Source organism: Trematomus bernacchii, unplaced genomic scaffold (assembly GCF_902827165.1).
Source record: "Trematomus bernacchii unplaced genomic scaffold, fTreBer1.1, whole genome shotgun sequence".
Taxonomy (NCBI): domain Eukaryota; kingdom Metazoa; phylum Chordata; class Actinopteri; order Perciformes; family Nototheniidae; genus Trematomus; species Trematomus bernacchii.
The window spans coordinates 346302-363707 of NW_022987342.1; the positions used below are offsets into that span (position 1 = coordinate 346302).

The 17406-nt window shown below is 40.7% G+C and overlaps 1 protein-coding gene across 1 annotated transcript in view; it reads left to right on the top strand.

Annotated features, from left to right (window-relative positions):
* xylt1 (xylosyltransferase I) overlaps positions 1-17406 on the top strand; it is a 95702-nt gene that overhangs the window by 69114 nt on the left and 9182 nt on the right. The window contains exons 6-9 of the mRNA XM_034131240.1: positions 1287-1503; positions 1900-2076; positions 6448-6713; positions 11434-11632. Coding sequence (XP_033987131.1) covers positions 1287-1503; positions 1900-2076; positions 6448-6713; positions 11434-11632 — 859 coding nt within the window. The remainder of the gene's footprint in view (positions 1-1286; positions 1504-1899; positions 2077-6447; positions 6714-11433; positions 11633-17406) is intronic.

Sequence of the window (17406 nt, forward strand, 5' to 3'; positions counted from 1 at the left end):
TTTGACTCCCTCCATCAACACTCGATCCGTCGGCAGCAGTAACACCATCCATTATGCATACAGGGTGTCACTCGGCCTGTTGCTGATAAAAGTGCAAATGACACCTTTCTCCTGTCGTCTCAGGCCAAGGATAGGACAAAGATTCTGCTAAAGTAAAGTCATTTTGGGATTTAATGTTTAAATACTAACATAATATTGATAAGGATTTAACCCCTGAACCCTAACCCTGAAACTCTTTTTTCTCCTGTCACATCTTACTCATTTCCATGTATAGTCCTGCTCCTCTATGGATACAACACAATAAGGGCTGGACGAAGGAGAACTCTAAAATGTGTTTTGTGCAGGACAACGCATTAATCAAAGAGAAAAAACTAAACTTGAATTTCTTTCATAATTTATTTAGTGTCTTACCAATATTGGAGGAAATGGGGGGCTCCACATGCTGTATAGAGTAAACCATTTACATTTTTACAACCACTCTAGCCCTTCACTCTGTGCTTTGTGTCAACAGTCTGTAGTTCAGTCAAAGATTTGCTGCGTTTTTCTCACGTCGCTGTCGGTCTATGTTGAGTCATTAATGGCTCTTTGCTAAATGTTATATTTTCTACAGGACCTGGTTAGTGCAAACGATTAAGTCTTGGTCAACTTTGAAATGAGACTTGTAGGATAAAAATGTATTTACATGTATTATTATAACTTAGCATAGATATGGTAATTAGTTTGCTGATGGAAGCCTTGATCACACAACATGTGTTCAAATACAATCAGAAAGTAGAACATATATTGTAATATTGGACTTTTCTTTACAGTTTTTCTTTAAAAAAAAGATGCATTTCAAATTGCTTTTGGGTTTAAAATATCAACATGACAAATCTGTAATCTCTCTTTGTAGAGTTGTGTCTACCTGAACATACTTTACAGTATTCTCTTTTTTAGCTCACCTCGTTTTTCCCATGATATTATTACAAGCATTCATTTGTTCCCACTGGAAGAGGACAATGTTCACTGAAGTCCACAAAGTCTTGACAGGCACAGATCCGTTTTTTACTGGAAAGTAAAAATAGAATTGGCAAAAAATAAAAAATAGCTTCTGATTATACACAAATGTCCCTCTAAATATAAAAGAAGAACTAAAGAGTGCTTCTTTTTATGCAAATGGTGTTTTGAAAGTCTAATTTTCACCTGCTTGCTTGTTTGTTTCTCTTACTGAAAAATAAAAGCTCTCATTGTTTCGTTTATTTAATTATATTCAGCGGTGTAACCATATGTTTGCGTGTGCTCGCCAGGTTTATCCGTAAGCAGGGTCTGGACCGTCTGTTCTTCGAATGCGACACCCACATGTGGAGGCTGGGCGACCGTAAAATCGCAGAAGGCATCTCTGTGGATGGAGGGTCCGACTGGTTCCTCCTCAACCGCATGTTTGTAGAATATGTCATCAACTCCAAGGACGACCTGGTCACCAGCATGAAGCGCTTCTACGCCTACACTCTGCTGCCGGCCGAGGTAACACACATCTACACACGCCACTTTTACACACACACCACTTTTACACATTCAAGTGTTTCTTAACCTTCAACTGACAGGCTTTGCTCTTCCCCTTTGGCGCGTATAGAAACAGAATACACTTTTTCCTTATCATTGCTGTATTAGATGTGTAGGGAAACTCATAGGCAGAAATAAAAGCATCAAATGAAGGCTGACTTTCCAAGCGTATACGAGAATTGGAAAAGAACTGAATGATCTCTATTGGAAAAGTGGATGTTTATCATGAGCTGTACCTCCAGTCGCTGCTACTCTATTTCCTCTCTGTGAATTAAATGTTGAAAGAAAATGTGTGCCATTTTCTAATATTGTCTTTCTTTCTCTGCCCTCTCCCTCTTCCCACGTCTCCCCCACCAGTCGTTCTTCCACACAGTGCTGGAGAACAGCGCCCACTGTGAGAGCATGGTGGATAACAACCTGCGCATCACCAACTGGAACCGCAAACTGGGCTGTAAGTGCCAGTACAAGCACATCGTGGACTGGTGCGGCTGCTCCCCCAATGACTTCAAGCCTGCAGACTTCCACCGCTTTCAGGTAAAAATAACATAAAACAATAAGGTGGGATCAAAAATGTGGCTTGCCAATTTTCTAGAATTAATTATGCGTCCAAAAGCAGGGCTAGAAGGTAGGTATCTGCCCATAAAAAATACTATTTTCATTTCCAAAGGTTACAGAGGGACTGCTAACGTCCTTACACCCCTGCGTGGTCTTTATTTTCTCATTTTCAGAATCTGATTTAATTTCTTCTTCGTTGCATCTCTGAAATAGTAGAAAAAACGAAATGGCTGCAGGCAAACCCTCCAAGCAAGGACGATTGTACTGCAAAATACAATGCCACTGAAACTGAATTGATTAATAGGCCTTTATCTCAAGGGTACAATACAAACGTTGTGTGAAATGCTGCAAAACCTCTATATATATGCCTATATAGAGTATGTGCCTAAAAGATGCAACCCATATCATATGACACTGTTAGGCGCTGTTGGATCTTGTATTGTCTCGCCCGTGTCAGCACTCTCTTTTATCATGAACAAGGTTAATCACATTTAGGTTCAAAGCATTCAAATCAGTCAGACGCATGTATTTGCCCAACATGCTTTATTGTTCATTTTAATACCTCCAGTAGCTATTATCTTACATGAGATGTTAGCAAGGAATACCTCCAGAAAATAGGGATGATACGATTGAATTTGCCAAAATGGAATAAAAAGAATTACTTACCAGAGCATAGAGGAAAGTTAATGCTGGCAGTATTGCAGACAAACAATATATCTGCTTTAGTCTTGTTATTTGCAGAGAATACACATTTTAAAAAGGAGCAAAATATAAGGACTCAAAGGTTAATGTGCCTCATACACAAACATGGATGTGTAGTGAAATGCAATTTGGCATTCAAAAGAATGATTTGAAAAAAATATATTCTGCTTAAAAATTCTAAATGTATTCAGGAGCATTTTTCAATTCAAAATAAATTTTCTTGCGCCTGTGAGTAGGTGTTAAAGGTAAGGTTGTTTGGTTTGTCTTGGATGTCACATAAACCAAACAAACAAAACAGAGAAAATGAAAGTCAAAAAGGAGTAGATCTCTTTTAGAGAATGTTTGCAACACACACACACACACACACACACGCACACACACACACACACACACACCACACACACACACACACACCACACACACACACACACACACACACACACACACACACACACACAACACACACACACACACACACACACACACACACACACACACACACACACACACACACACACACACACACACACACACACACACACACACACACACATTGCCTCAGTATGTCGTGGGAAATCAGCTGCAGGCAATCTCTAAATTCTCTACCTTCAAGGTCTCTCCTCCAAACCTCCACACTCCAGCCCGTTCCCACAGCTTTCACAATCAATATGTGCAAAACTATTTCTCGATTAGTATGACCCTGAGAGGGAAAAAAACCCTAATAGTAATTATCGTCTTTGTGTTGAGTACGAGTGGGAGAGGAGGGTTAGTTCGCTTTTCAAAATGAGAGTGAATGAGTGGCAGTGACCCCAAGAGAAAGTCAGTATCGCAGTTTGACTTTTAATATGCTCCTAAGAAGTCGAAGCTAAAGGTACAAAGTAAAAGTGTTCTGTTACCGTTAGATATCACTTGGAGTCATGTAAGTGCTCTGACTCACTCTGCTGTCCTTCACACACAATTCAAAGCTGACCTCAGCTCTCCTGGCTGTCTGGCCACAGTCAGTGGAAGAACACATTACCCACAGTCCTCGGCTCTGCCTCGGGGTCTGGTTGGCACCCTAGTATCAATGAAGTCCAACCTTGGGAACCAAGAAGCAGCCAGGTATTAATAGGACTTATTATCCCATCGAGTGACAATCCAAGTCTGCCTTTGAGCTTTAGAAACCGCGGAAGATAAAGACAAGTAAAGGAGGCTTCAATCTGGTTTGCAGATGACAATAATAATTCAAGGTACAACTGTCGAGTTCCCCCCCGCACAGTGAGTTTGAAGTGCACTCACCAGGGGAGGACGGATTGTTCTGGAGAAAGTGCCTTTTGTCTTTGTGCGTCATTGTTTAGTAGCGAGTTTCAGAACAAGGTGCATTTGGGAAGTGGGTTGGAAAGCCAGGCTGTGACGGTAGCTTCTTTCAGCTCACTGCACCTCTAAAGACTATCATGTGATTTTGTTTTGATATATTGTCTCAAAGGGTTAATGGAATACGTCACCCCAAAAATGATCTTATGTATAACCAATTACATGATCCGTGTTACCTTGAATTTGTAAAAAAAAATGCTTGATTTTCAAACATGCATCCACGATGAACAAAGAATCCAAAAGCTGAGAAAATTCTTTGGGGTGTGATTAGCAAGAGCAAAACCATATCAGAAAAACATCCCAAACACATTTCTGACTAAATCATATTATTTAAAACACTTATATAAAAAGTGTTCGCACTGACGCATAAGATGTATATGAGGAAGTATTTTAAATAGTTCGATTTCAGTGAAAATGCATGTATTTGGGAAGCTGTGAGCATACAACTGGATAAATAACACTTGGATTTGATATGAGTAATGTCAGAGTTTGTAATAAATATAATTCAATTCATCAAGACCTTTCACAATTTGGGGATTCTTCATTCCCTGTGGATGCATGTAGGAGAAAGGAAGTTTTCTTTGTCACACCGGTAATACAGGGCGGGAAATTGATAAACAAATGGTCATTTTTTTAAGGTGAATTATTAATAGCATCATCTGGTTCCAGGTGAAGCCTCAGACTAACCCACAGTCATCTCTCCAGCATGAGAACTGTTTACCTCAGGTAGCACCGAGGTGTCCTGTGCTTGGTAACGGTATCAACAAATAGTTTTGTGTCTGGGTCTGAAAAGATGTCTTTGTGTGTAGGCCAAGATGTGGAGGCGGCAGACTTTATGATGCACCATCAACCACACAAGAAGCAGTGTGGCAGGGACAGAGTGTGAGAAACACATGGGTGGACTAATACAAGGAGCTCTTGAGAAACAGATGATAAAAGATAGATGAATTCACGAAAAGGGACAGTGCTAATGCTCGAAAGGCGGCATGTGATGCTTTCAGTCTCTCAAAGGGGAACGGTGCCACATTGTACCCATCTTTTTAACATGTCTTCTATGGTAAAAACGTACTTATTATGTTAAAAGAAATCAATGTGTCAAGCCTTTTGGGAGTCCAGAGGAAGCTTGACGGGAGTGGAGGAACCAGGTTTTCCAAAGGAATAAAGATTTACATCATTTGTCTTTTCCTAACCACTTTTACCTAACCTCGATTGGAAACATCACAAAGACAGCTAGGTGTTAAGAGAACTTACACTAGGCTACAGATAATTTTCCGTAGAAAAAATCACCTCTGTACAATTCAATTAAGGATTCATGTCCAAAACATGATAAGGAAAAGGATGTCAATATGTTACAGTGAAGCTGCGAAAGCAGATATTATTGACAGCCAAATGGTCGGACGGTCCTCTCCTTTTCCCTCATAAGACATGGTCAGGAATATGCAAACAAATATGGTATTAAAGCACTATTTCCTTAGCATTTAGAAAATGTGATCAGCTCCACACTTCTGAGGAATTTCATATTGAGGTCAGACTTAATATGAATATTGTAGAAGATCAATGCTCGGTGGAGTGCTGTTTTACTCACCTCACGACCCCTACAGAGAACACAACATGTAATATAGCATAATGTTCTGTAACAAATGAAAAAAAGGGACTTAGTAGAGATTCATGTTTGATAAACATCAGAAATGTATTTAATTTTACGTTCCAGCAAGATCACTTGATTCCTTACCTTTTTGTATATGTTTCTTTTGCTTCTCATAGTGCCTCCTGTTTTTATTCACCTAAAATGTAAAACTCACTGCCTCTGGATATTAGAAAGGCAAGCTGTCTGTGTTTTTGGAGTAGCTTTACCACATACATGTATAGCCTTAGTTTATAACGCTTTAATCATTGGATCAAAACTATTTTTTATACCTCCTGTTTTAAAAAAATGTAAATCTGTTTTCATTTATTTGTTGATTTGTAACTTTTTAGTTGTAATTTGAAGACTTGCTAAATTGTATTTATTAATGGTTATTATTGTTGTTATGTAATGCACTTTGGCTGCCTGTTTTAGGAAGGTTGCTATATTAATACATACAGTTGAATTGAGTAATTATGATTTAATGTGTGTAATATTAAATCACAAATCCATCCAGAAAGCCTTTACTTCCTTCACCTGCTACCTTCTCTTTCATCCCTCTGCTCACACATCTCACACATCATATTTGTCCCCCTGCCGTTCTGGCACACCAACATTTCCTAATCCCCCCTTTTTATTTCCTCTTCTTTATCTCTTTCCTCCCTCTGCAGCAAACGGTGCGGCCCACCTTCTTTGCCAGGAAGTTTGAGGCCAGCGTGAACCAGGAGATAGTGAACCAACTGGACTCCTACCTGTACGGACCCTTCCCCCAGGGGACGCAGGGCCTCAACTCCTACTGGGAGAACGTTTACGACGAGCCCGATGGTGTGGCTAGTCTCTCGGACACGCAGCTCACGTACTTCCACTCTTTCTCGAGGCTGGGTCTGGCCCGAGCGGCCGCCTCTCTGCAGGGGAACCCAAAGGATCACAGCTGCAGGTTAGTCTCGTAAACACACATATGCAAATACTCCCTCAGAACATCATGACGCACCTGCAACAACATCCACAGGTGCACTTCAGTGTCACTCTTCAAAGGTAGCCACACCCATGTTTGCATAAGAAACCACAACATATCAAAACCTTTTGTGTCACATGTCATTGAAAATAGGATAACAATGAATAGTTCCAATAAGCAGCTCGTAACTCACGGTAATGCTATTTATTTTGTAACATAATATGGCCATAGCATTAAAAGCTGTCCCTTTAGGCGTGTTTATTATTAGTGGATATGTATGAATTCCAGTGTGGTTAGAACCACACTATGCTTTCATATTTAATGACCAAATGGAACATGTATGCTTCTTCAGTGAGGGTTTTTAACAGCATACAGTATGTTCTCAGCAGCATCTGTCGCAGGAGCATGTTAGTTTAGCTCTGCTGTCGTTTTATTTGCAAAGCGACGAAACAAAGTGATTAAGAAACAGTGACAAACTACATATTCTGTTTCAGAACAGAGAGCAGAGGTGTAAACTGCTAATTTATGTGACAGAAAGCTGTGTGTCTCATAAAAAGGCACCTTGCCTTGAAACAAGAGATAAAACAACAAAAATGACACCTGCAGTTGCGGCAAACATTAAGAGGACATCTTTATGTTCATCTTAATGACATCTTTAAACGATAACATTACTTTCCTGCATCAGGCAGGAGAGCGGGAGATATACGGAACACAGCATGAAAGTACAAAGTCGTTTTAACAATACATGGAGACGCACTGAGGTTGGGTCTGCTGTAAATTCTGTTTATTATAATGAGGAAGGTTTCAAAACTCTTCAGGTAAACTGACTGATGGCATCTTGGAGTGCAGAATGACAATGGTAAAGAGTCAATCTACGGAAGGAGGAAACACAGCAGCGATCGCCTCTTATAAACTGAAATGGTTCTCTCCTCGTAAGGAGAGAACCATTTAGAGCACCGCTGCATTGTGGGTGTTCTGTAAAGTCCTGCGGGGAAAGCAGAGAAAGGAAGCATGTTTCCATCTGTCAAGCCTCAAAACCATTTATCGGCTACAGCTGTTTCTACTCATACATAAGAGAGAGCGAGAGACCAGGACAACTTGGTTACATACATGCACGTCTGTATGTGTGTGTCTTTGCATGTTTAACAGAGAGAGGGATATCTCCGTCATGAAAGAAAAAAAACACATCCCCTCAAGGCAAACAAGCTAACATTTACACGTTACACTTTGAAGAAACTGAGAGGCCAAAAGTCAAAAGGCAGGAAGTAGAGATAACTAACGTAAATGTCTGTGTATAATGTATAGGTTGTGTATGTGTGTGAGCGTTTAGGAAAGCAACTCAAGAGTGATGCTGTTTATGTAAATGTGTATGCATATGTATGAACTGCTTACACACAAACTCCGGTTTTCACTATCCTTAAGGAAATCACTGATCTAGCCTTAAATGGAGTTGTTCTTGTATATAAATGTCTCTGTCAACCCATGAGAGATCCAGTTAACAAATGCATGCAGATGTGTAACTCACACATAAGGTGACACATCTGCATTTGTTACTGCTGTATTAAATTGTATATATATGTATACTATACTGCATAATTATCATATCAATTACACAACCAAAACAATTAATCTTGAATAATTTAAGTAAATGCAAGCCTCGTTTAACTGAAGCAAAACTATATTAAAGGACGAGAAGGAGCAGTTCTGCGCAAGCGAGAAACTGAGGATGTGCAAGTGTTTAAAACAATAATGTTTTTAGTGAAAATGCATGTATTTGGGAAAGAGTGAATGACACTGGATACACAAGACTTGGATTATACTGCAGTTTGTACCCGCTTGTGTTGATAGATTTGCTGTCGTAAATGCAACCCCCATTCACTTTATAACATCAATATCTTCTTAAACGTCAGATCCTTTGTTCCCGGTTGTGTCATAGGAGATTAAAAAAAAACGTAACTTTTAGAATTAAACATAATAAAGGGGGAGAAAGTGATACAATTGTCCATTTTCGGGATAAAGATTTCCTTTTAGCCTTTTGCGTCTTAACTACTCGTGCAAGTCAGGATGAATTCTACGAGGTGTCTGAAAGCTCGCAAAGCAGTTTTACGGTTGTTTTTCACATAGCTGAGTCCACGTCTTTTCATTGCAATTTATTTGGGATGCAGCTAATTAAACACAGATGGGAAGGCCGGTTCACAATAAAAAGGTGGTATGTGCCCACCTTTCTGAAATATCTAAAAGCGCAGCAGGATTATATAATGGGGTTTTTTCCAATGTTAATCCGCAACCATCAGGATTCTTTTTAAAGACTAAAACAAATATTTTCAACCTGAAGTTTTACCTCTTCTCAATGTGAGTAATGCATTTATATTGTAACTCTGTTTTACAAAATAAGCAAGGACATCTGGATAAGGCAGTAGACTTTTAACTTGAGATACAGGTCAAAATAAGTCTTTGAGATTTTTGTAAATAATGTCAGACACAATAACGTATTTTTTAAATGCTATTTGACTTGAATGTAATGATAATACATGAGGCTAAAATGGGGTTAACCCAATATACCCATGTAATATCTAACATACATTTGACCTGTATGTCAAAAGTGAACACACAGTGTCAACACCACCAGTCCTGCACGGTGTGTGTTGTGTTCCTGAATTAATTAAAACATTTTATTAATAAATCACTTAAGGCCATGAATAAAACCCCATTCATCTGAATTATTTGAGAGCTAGATAAGTGTATGATACTAGATTAGGATGTTTATGAATATCATGAAATCGCAAATAGAAAATGTGAGCTACACTGATTCACAGATCAAGCTGGACAAAAAGGAGAAATACAATTAAAAATAGCCTCAGGATTTCCTTTTAATAGAACCAAACTCTGGTTTATTGGCATTATAAGAATGAAACGCACCATGTATGAGTGGAATGACCAAACAAGTCACCTGTGGCCTTACTTGTGTTTTATTGATCTGGAATTTTTACTTCTCAGGTAAGATAATTAACACCAGTCAAGGTTTTAACTCCCTCTCAACATATGTCTCATTAGAATCCTGGTTTCAAGTAAGGCCTCATTCGGTATGCCTTGAATATGTAACATGCATGTAGAATGTAGATGTGCAACCAACAGACGGCTGGGTCAGCTTCACTATAAAAGGAAAAGGCCAGAGTGAGGGATTTGGCCCTTTTAGCAACCCGCTGTGACTCCAATGGAGAGATGTGGAGTGAAAGCCTGAATGGAGCTTCTGTGCACGCTACGCCCAGACCCCTCCTCACCGCCTCTCTCACTGGCAGCCACATCTCTTTTGGGAAAGACGGGGCAGGGGGAACGAGAGCCGAGGACAAAAGGCAGGATGAAAGAGGGGGAAGAGTGGAGAGGAGCAGAAGAGAGAAAGGCAGATGGAAAGGGGGGGAAAGACAGAGGGTAAGGGAGCAGGAGGGGGAGTGCTCTGCTATCCCTGTGGGGGTAAATATTTGCTGTTCTGCTTGTCAGGGTAGCGTTTACCGGGACGGGTTGACTCCTGGCCCTTTAGTAGAATACTGATGAGGCCATGAGTGTTGGGGAGCAGGGAGGGGCGGAGTGTGTGTGTGTGTGTGTGTGTGTGTGTGTGTGTGTGTGTGTGTGTGTGTGTGTGTGTGTGTGTGTGTGTGTGTGTGTGTGTGTGTGTGTGTGTGTGTGTGTGTGTGTGTGTGTGTGTGTGTGTGTGTGTGTGTGTGTGTGTGTGTGTGTGTGTGTGTGTGTGTGTGTGTGTGTGTGTGTGTGTGTGTAAAGACAAGTTCAAGGAAGCAGAAGAGACGAAGGATGAGCGAAAGGAGTCAGGACGTGTGCAAAGAGCAGCTGCCGATTGTTCCTCATCCGTGCCCACCCTGGCCTCTTTGTTTCTGTGTTTTCCAGAAGTCACTCTTCTAGCTGCCCCGAGGGCCGGCTCTCTGCCACGTACGGAGAAACACACAAACAAACAACTGACTAATCACAGGGGCGAGACCTTCATACGGCTTCAGCTGACTGAATTGACCCAGTTCAACTTTTGTTTCCGCAGACTCGTAATGCGTTTAGTTGGATTGTCTGTCTGTGTGTTCGGAACTCTGACTAATCTGAATTTGCTGCCAATAAGACACATGGCAGATCTGTAATTTGATGTAGCTAGCAGAACGCTGCGGTCTCATCAGTCACATGTCTTCTGTAACCATCATTTCCACTTTAAAAGCAGAGCACATGTTGGAGCACACACCGCACAGTAAAGCAATAATTATCATGGAAGAAGGTTGTCATTTACTTACTTAGAGGTACTTTCGCTTCAATAAATGTTTCACTAGTCCATTACTTACATTTCATTTACTGCAATAGCCCTGTGCAAGCATTACAATTGTTTTTGAAAAAGCCCTGGTTATTTAAGTGTTGGCAAGGCAATGCTTAATGGGGATTATCAGCACAGTGGACACATGTCTTTGACCAATTGGTTTTCTTTTAAAGGTCATTGAATTAATGTCACACAATCACAGACCACATTGACTCCCCCACTAATCTTCAATGCGAGCACGCATTAGCATGTCCAAGGCTGGTTCCTTCCAGACAGTATCCACATGAATCTTGATATTCTGTCCCTTACACCGTTGGCTCTGGAAAGCGGCACAGCCGGTAGGTCAGCAGGTATCCGGTTTACTAATGGGAGCTCTCTATCTCGGTGTTCTGCCAGGTACTTCCCCATGGGTCATCCGGTGTCAGTGCATCTCTACTTCCAGGCAGACCAGTTCCAGGGCTACCTGGTGAAGCACCACGCCACCAACCTGGCAACGAGCAAACTGGAGACCATGGAGACCTGGGTGGCTCCCAAGAAGAACTTTAGGCTAACCACGCCTGCCAGCAGCACATTCAGCAGGTTGCAGCTTGCAGAGGTGAGTCTTTATATTCTCCAGTGTGGCATAGCATTTGTTTTTCATTTACATTGAAGTCATTTGTTTGGCCTGAGTCACAAAGCAATCAGTCAGCGATCGCCACTGTCTGGAAACGAGTTCCATAAAACAGTAAGCACCACATAGGAAAAACACATCTCTGCAGCGTGTAATTAGAGGTGAGACGTACAGCTCATTGCCAGGGTGGCCTTATATTCATTGCTATGGCGACCTTGCAGAGGCTCACACTGTAGCAGCGCATCCCCACACAATTAAACTGTTGCCTGTAATGGCCTTGTAAAATGTAAATTGATTGAATTCAACCAAGTTTATAGGGATGAGCGCTCCATGTGCTGCTTATTTGTTGTTTCCTAATAGAACGTCTTCTCACCTTCACACTGCAATGCTTCCCTTGATTGTCTTGTTATGTTAATCTGTGCTCCTGTTTACTACAATGCCTGCTTGGGATACAGCAGCTCTGCTGTGATGAGACGGCCACAGAGTGCCTTTTTAAAAAGGGACCAAATTAACTGAGTGAATGTAAATTGACCTTCTTCTCCAGTTAATCAGAAGCAGCTTTATAGGTAGATTCACTTTGCTCAACTAGATACTGAAGACAATCTCCCTGGTTTTATTGCTGATACTGGATGGAAAAATGTATAGAGTTCATCAGAACCATTAGAACAAAATAGTCTTTAGGGCGACCGTTCATGTCGGGGCATTGACAGGAAGAAGTTGTGTGATTTAAAACACTAATATACCAGAAACTAATATCATCTTGAAGCAAAGAACATACATATTCAATGTTTAAGAATGCTTTTTCCTTGATACAAAGCAAGTGGCTATAGCTCTTTGTATCACTACAGGTAAAGAGCAGACTTCCTTGACCACGCCGACCAATAACAACACTCTTTAAAAAATACACCTAGTATCCTGACTTTACCGGTGAGGAGAAACTCAAAGTGGGCAGTGACGACCGTCCTATTGTTGGCAACATGCCCCCAGTAACTCCAATATATTTAAAAAATGGTTACCGTTGGTTGAGTTGTGGGGGGCAGGGTTCACATCTACGGCTAGCAAACTAAGGCAGCACCCAACTGTCACTCAAAGAGCCCACGGCCAGAATCACTCATACATTTAAAGCTTAAATTGATTACTTGTGTAAAGATTCAGCCCACTCAAAGTTAAATGGGGAAATTAGCTACAGGGACCAACACCATTTGTTGTACCAGGCTGTAAACATGTTTATTTTTGCATGGAGGTCTTTGGGGATTGAATGCCATTTGGACCTGGCCCCAAGTGGATATTTAATGACCTGCAGTTTTTGGCTCTTGCACATAGGCTTCACTGCTCAGCCCCAGAGCTTGGCGCATCCAAGCATGTAGTAAACGGTTGTTATTTGTCTTACTGAATCCAGGTGATGTAAGGGGCATAGGTTTTTCATAGGCTTTTCGTGCCAACTTTTAAGAAACTTTTAGAAATCTTCAGACCTATTTTTTGGCAGAAATGTCTGACTGTTTGGTGTTGCAAGTGAACCGCACTCGAACACCAGACACACTTACACCAGACACACTTACACCCGATGTTACCTCTTCCAGCACTTTCAAATTGACCTCATGAAGGTCCCTCTCACTAAGCCCTGTATGTGTCTAGACTATACAAATCGTGAGTGACAGTGAAGTGATGTTGGCTGTGGCTTTTATCTGGTTGCTCAGCCTGAGAAAAGCTTTCACTGTCTGCCACTGTGCGGTGGCTGTCAGTCAGTCAGTTTGTCCATGTGTCATTCAAAAACACGAGCAGAAAGAGCTTCAACAGGAGAGTACGGCGTAGCAGCAGTAACTCGCTTTTTTATTTACTAAGCAGAAACAAGCTATTATACTAACACTATGTGCTGGAGTTTGCGAGATAGACCATATGGTTGGCTTAACAATGCGATGCCTGTCCTCCTTTAGATATAAAGGAAGACAGATATGGCTTTCCTTTCACTCCTCTGCTGCCGCCTCCCAGCTGCCTTTATATGCCTTTTTACAGCATGATTTACTGTTGGACCACTTACAGCCCCCACAGTTAAAATTAGTATTTCACCTTAAGTCAGCCCTGACATTGAGAGGTATATTATTCTTAGTTTGACAAATCTTTTACAGTGACTGACTTTGACTGATGGTTTAGAGCTGTTATACCAGAAGGCTTATTCTAGTGGATGTCATCAGAGTAGTTGACTCTTTGACGATTTGAGCCTGTTTGGCCTGGCAATATAACAGTCATATTGTCAAGAAAAAAGTGCTTGGAAAAATCCATTCTGGCTATATGGGGCTGCTGAATGTCTGTGCATTTAATGGCTTGGTTTATCATAAATCATTAAAGCCTATTTTGGGAAAAATGTCATCCCATTAGTAATGCTGTTAATAAAACAGGGAGTGACACGTGATGATGAAATTAAACAAAATACAAACACCTACAGCCTAAAATATTGTGAATTTGTAGGATTAAGCTTCAAACATGTTATATTATGTGCTTCAAAGATGTCTTTCATTTAAGAGTGGTCATTTTTTACTGATGTTACTATTGCTGAGTGTGGTATATCATTTGCACTCCTGGACAAAGCTTTATTTTAGAATGGTATTTCCCCTTACAATAAATATTGCACATCCTGCGATTTGGGTATTGCGCTAGTCCATTTAGGAATCCTATGCAATAAAATCCTAATTGTTCTGAATTATCGGAGATCACGTTTTATTTCAACATGATATATTTCAAGCTGAGCCTTTGTCCTCCATTTTCTTTTTAGATAATGTAAACACAATAAACCTAGCTCCCAGATGTCTTCTTCTAAGCATTTAATAGAGGTTGGCATAGGCAGTATTCAGTAGAAGTAGTATATTGACTTTTCTTATAAGCTTAGTTTTAATGCTAAGCTAACCATCTGCTCTTTTGTAGGTTTATTGCTTCTGTTTTGAGGCATTCTCCACCCTTCCTTCCTCCATCCATCGCTCCATGGTGCATCTTTATTAGCGAGCGCTGTCTTACAGTCCCTTACTCTCGTAAACGTGGCCCCGGGGAGTCCTCCGGTCTGCTGGTGAGCACCTGTGTTTGATTACCCTGACACAAAGTGCCACTAATCAGCCTCTGAACGGGGCCTCGAGGGGCTTTGATGCCCTTTCGTTGTAAGGAGGGCCAGATGTACTACTGGGACTGTCCTTGCTGCTGCCTGATTAAATTGACCCATCTTATTTAATGGAGGTGTTGGCGCCGGCTAGCTGGCGATGTCGTGAAAAGGTCTTCAGGGTCAGAAGGAAGAAGAGGAATACAGGTGGATTATGAGATGGGAGCCTTTTATGTTTTCCATTAAATCAGTTAGAGATTTAGCAGAGGATAAAATGGGTAATCAATATCAAGGATGAAGCTTATATGGAGAAAAGTACAATTATATGTGTGTAATTTTCTCCTTTAGTGGTTAGGTCAACAGCAGAGGACAAAGGAGGGTTAAATCTGCTGAAATTCATTAATTACTGGTGATGAGTGGAAAATCTGAGTAATTTGTTGAAGTGAGTAAACAGTGTGAGTAAACAGGCCGGCAGCGGGATGGGAAAACGTGAAGTAGAGGTCACAATGAGGTTGCCAGATCAGCATTACCTCCACAAAAGCATTTTTCTCCCAAGTACAGTTATCAGCAAAAAAAGGTCATAAGCCTCCATCTTGGTGAGCAGTCATAAGGCTTGATTGGGTATTGGTCTTAAGCCAAAAGCTTATGGTGTAGGAGGGACAGGTTGAGGGTGGAGTTCATCGCTAGCTGGAGGCTGAAATGGACCATTAGTTAATCCCTGTTTGACCCACCGTCAGACTGGAGGAATGGATTTCTCTCTACTGGTTCCTTTGTCTATTACCTGCAGATATATGTTGAATGTAACCAAGTCAGTGATACCTTAGTCACAGAAAGGAATCACTGAAACATTGAAAACCAATTTACTCTTTAAGCTGCACTAATACATATCCAAGGAAGACCTTCCCAAAAAGATAAGAAAATAAAAACATTTAAAAATAGAATTGACTGCAAATATGTGTAAGGCCGGTCAGCCGTGATGACTTAAATAAATAATGGGTCCAAATGTAATGTATTCAGAGTCATATTTCCTCGACACCTTTACTGGCACAGGGTTGCCTCCCACATCTCTATTACATTTCAAAACAATCCATTTAGTGTTACTACATCAGAAGGAACGTCATCTGGGTGATCATTTACTTTGATGATTTATTGTCATTTTAGTGGAATTAAAATTATATATATAGTTATTGAAATACTCAATAACGTTGTCTAAAATGATAATAACTAGCAGATACTAAAAACATTTTCCAATAAAATCTCATTCATATCATTGTTTTTACTTCACACTTGATCACTCCGCTTAATACGATTAACAAATGGTGTATATATTGAAATATTACATAATTCTTTCTCCATTATTTCAGCTGTTAAGTTCATTTTGCACTACAGGGTTCATCATTAAATAAGGGAAAAATAGGTTTCTTTTGTCAAGTATTTAGTTCACTCATGAATAAGTATAATAGGTTTGACCATTTTAAATAGATGTTTTATTTATGTAATTACCTGCTATACCAAGCTATATGTGAACTATATTGCTATAGAGATATGAAATGGCCTATAATTGGAAAAAATATGTTAGCCTTGATGCAAGCCCCATTAGTAGTCATGATGATATTCAAATGTAATAGTACATTTAAATAAGCAGTTTTTTATCTGACGTTATTTATATTAGTGAATAGTGAACTAACTATGTAAATGACCAAAAGAGTTTAATTCAATCTGACCATTTGGCATATCCCCCAGGTTGAGAATAGCTGCAAAAAACTTAGTAAATGTTGTATCTGCGTGGGCTTTAGGACCTCTAGCTCTGTGCAATGTCAATATAAATGTTCTATGTACTTTAAGCTTTGTTAGGTAGGAATTGCCTGCATGTGCGTCAGTTTATTCCATATGTGTTTCTTGGTGCAGAAAGTGAAAAAATACTTGTCTGGCCTCCTTAAAAAAAGAGGAACTGCTCTGCCACCAGTTTTTGCATAATTGACTATGCAGTTTGTCGACGCTTGCTGGCGAATCAACTCTGGGCAAGAAGCAAAAGCAGGTCTCGTGGGTCCCCTCCTACCCACAGCCTTTGCATATTGTCAGAATCTCCCTCTCATAACCCTGACTTTAGTCGGCCTTCTGCCTCCTCTCTCCCAGTGGATTACAGTGAGATTCCTCCGTCAATACTCCCTTCATTTCTTTCTCGGGCTCCGAACAAGAGCGCTGCCAATCCATCGGTGGATGTAGCTTGTGCCAGGCTTGAATAAAGTAATGAGCTGCAGAGGTGCCAGACAGGAGACCTGAGCAGTAATTTAAAGAGAAAATATCCAAGGTCCATGGGGCAGAAATGGCCAGAGGTCAGTCCAATAATTGAGATGAAAGCGAGATGTCTTTTCACGGATGGCCAAGACAGACCCACACAGTCTAATTTATGCGTTTAGTGTCTATTTATACTGGACATCGCAATCTCAATTCTCGAAGGATGCAGTACAGAGTCAGTTCCAGTCAGCCATTGATCGTCCAGAAGGGTGAGGGGTGTTAATCAGCTACCATTGTAAAGGATGAGCGCTTCCTAAAGACGCCATCCTTCTCACGTTTCTGCCAACACCCCCAGACATCGTTCACTGTCTCTGCGTGTGTGTGTGTGTGTGTGTGTGTGTGTGTGTGTGTGTGTGTGTGTGTGTGTGTGTGTGTG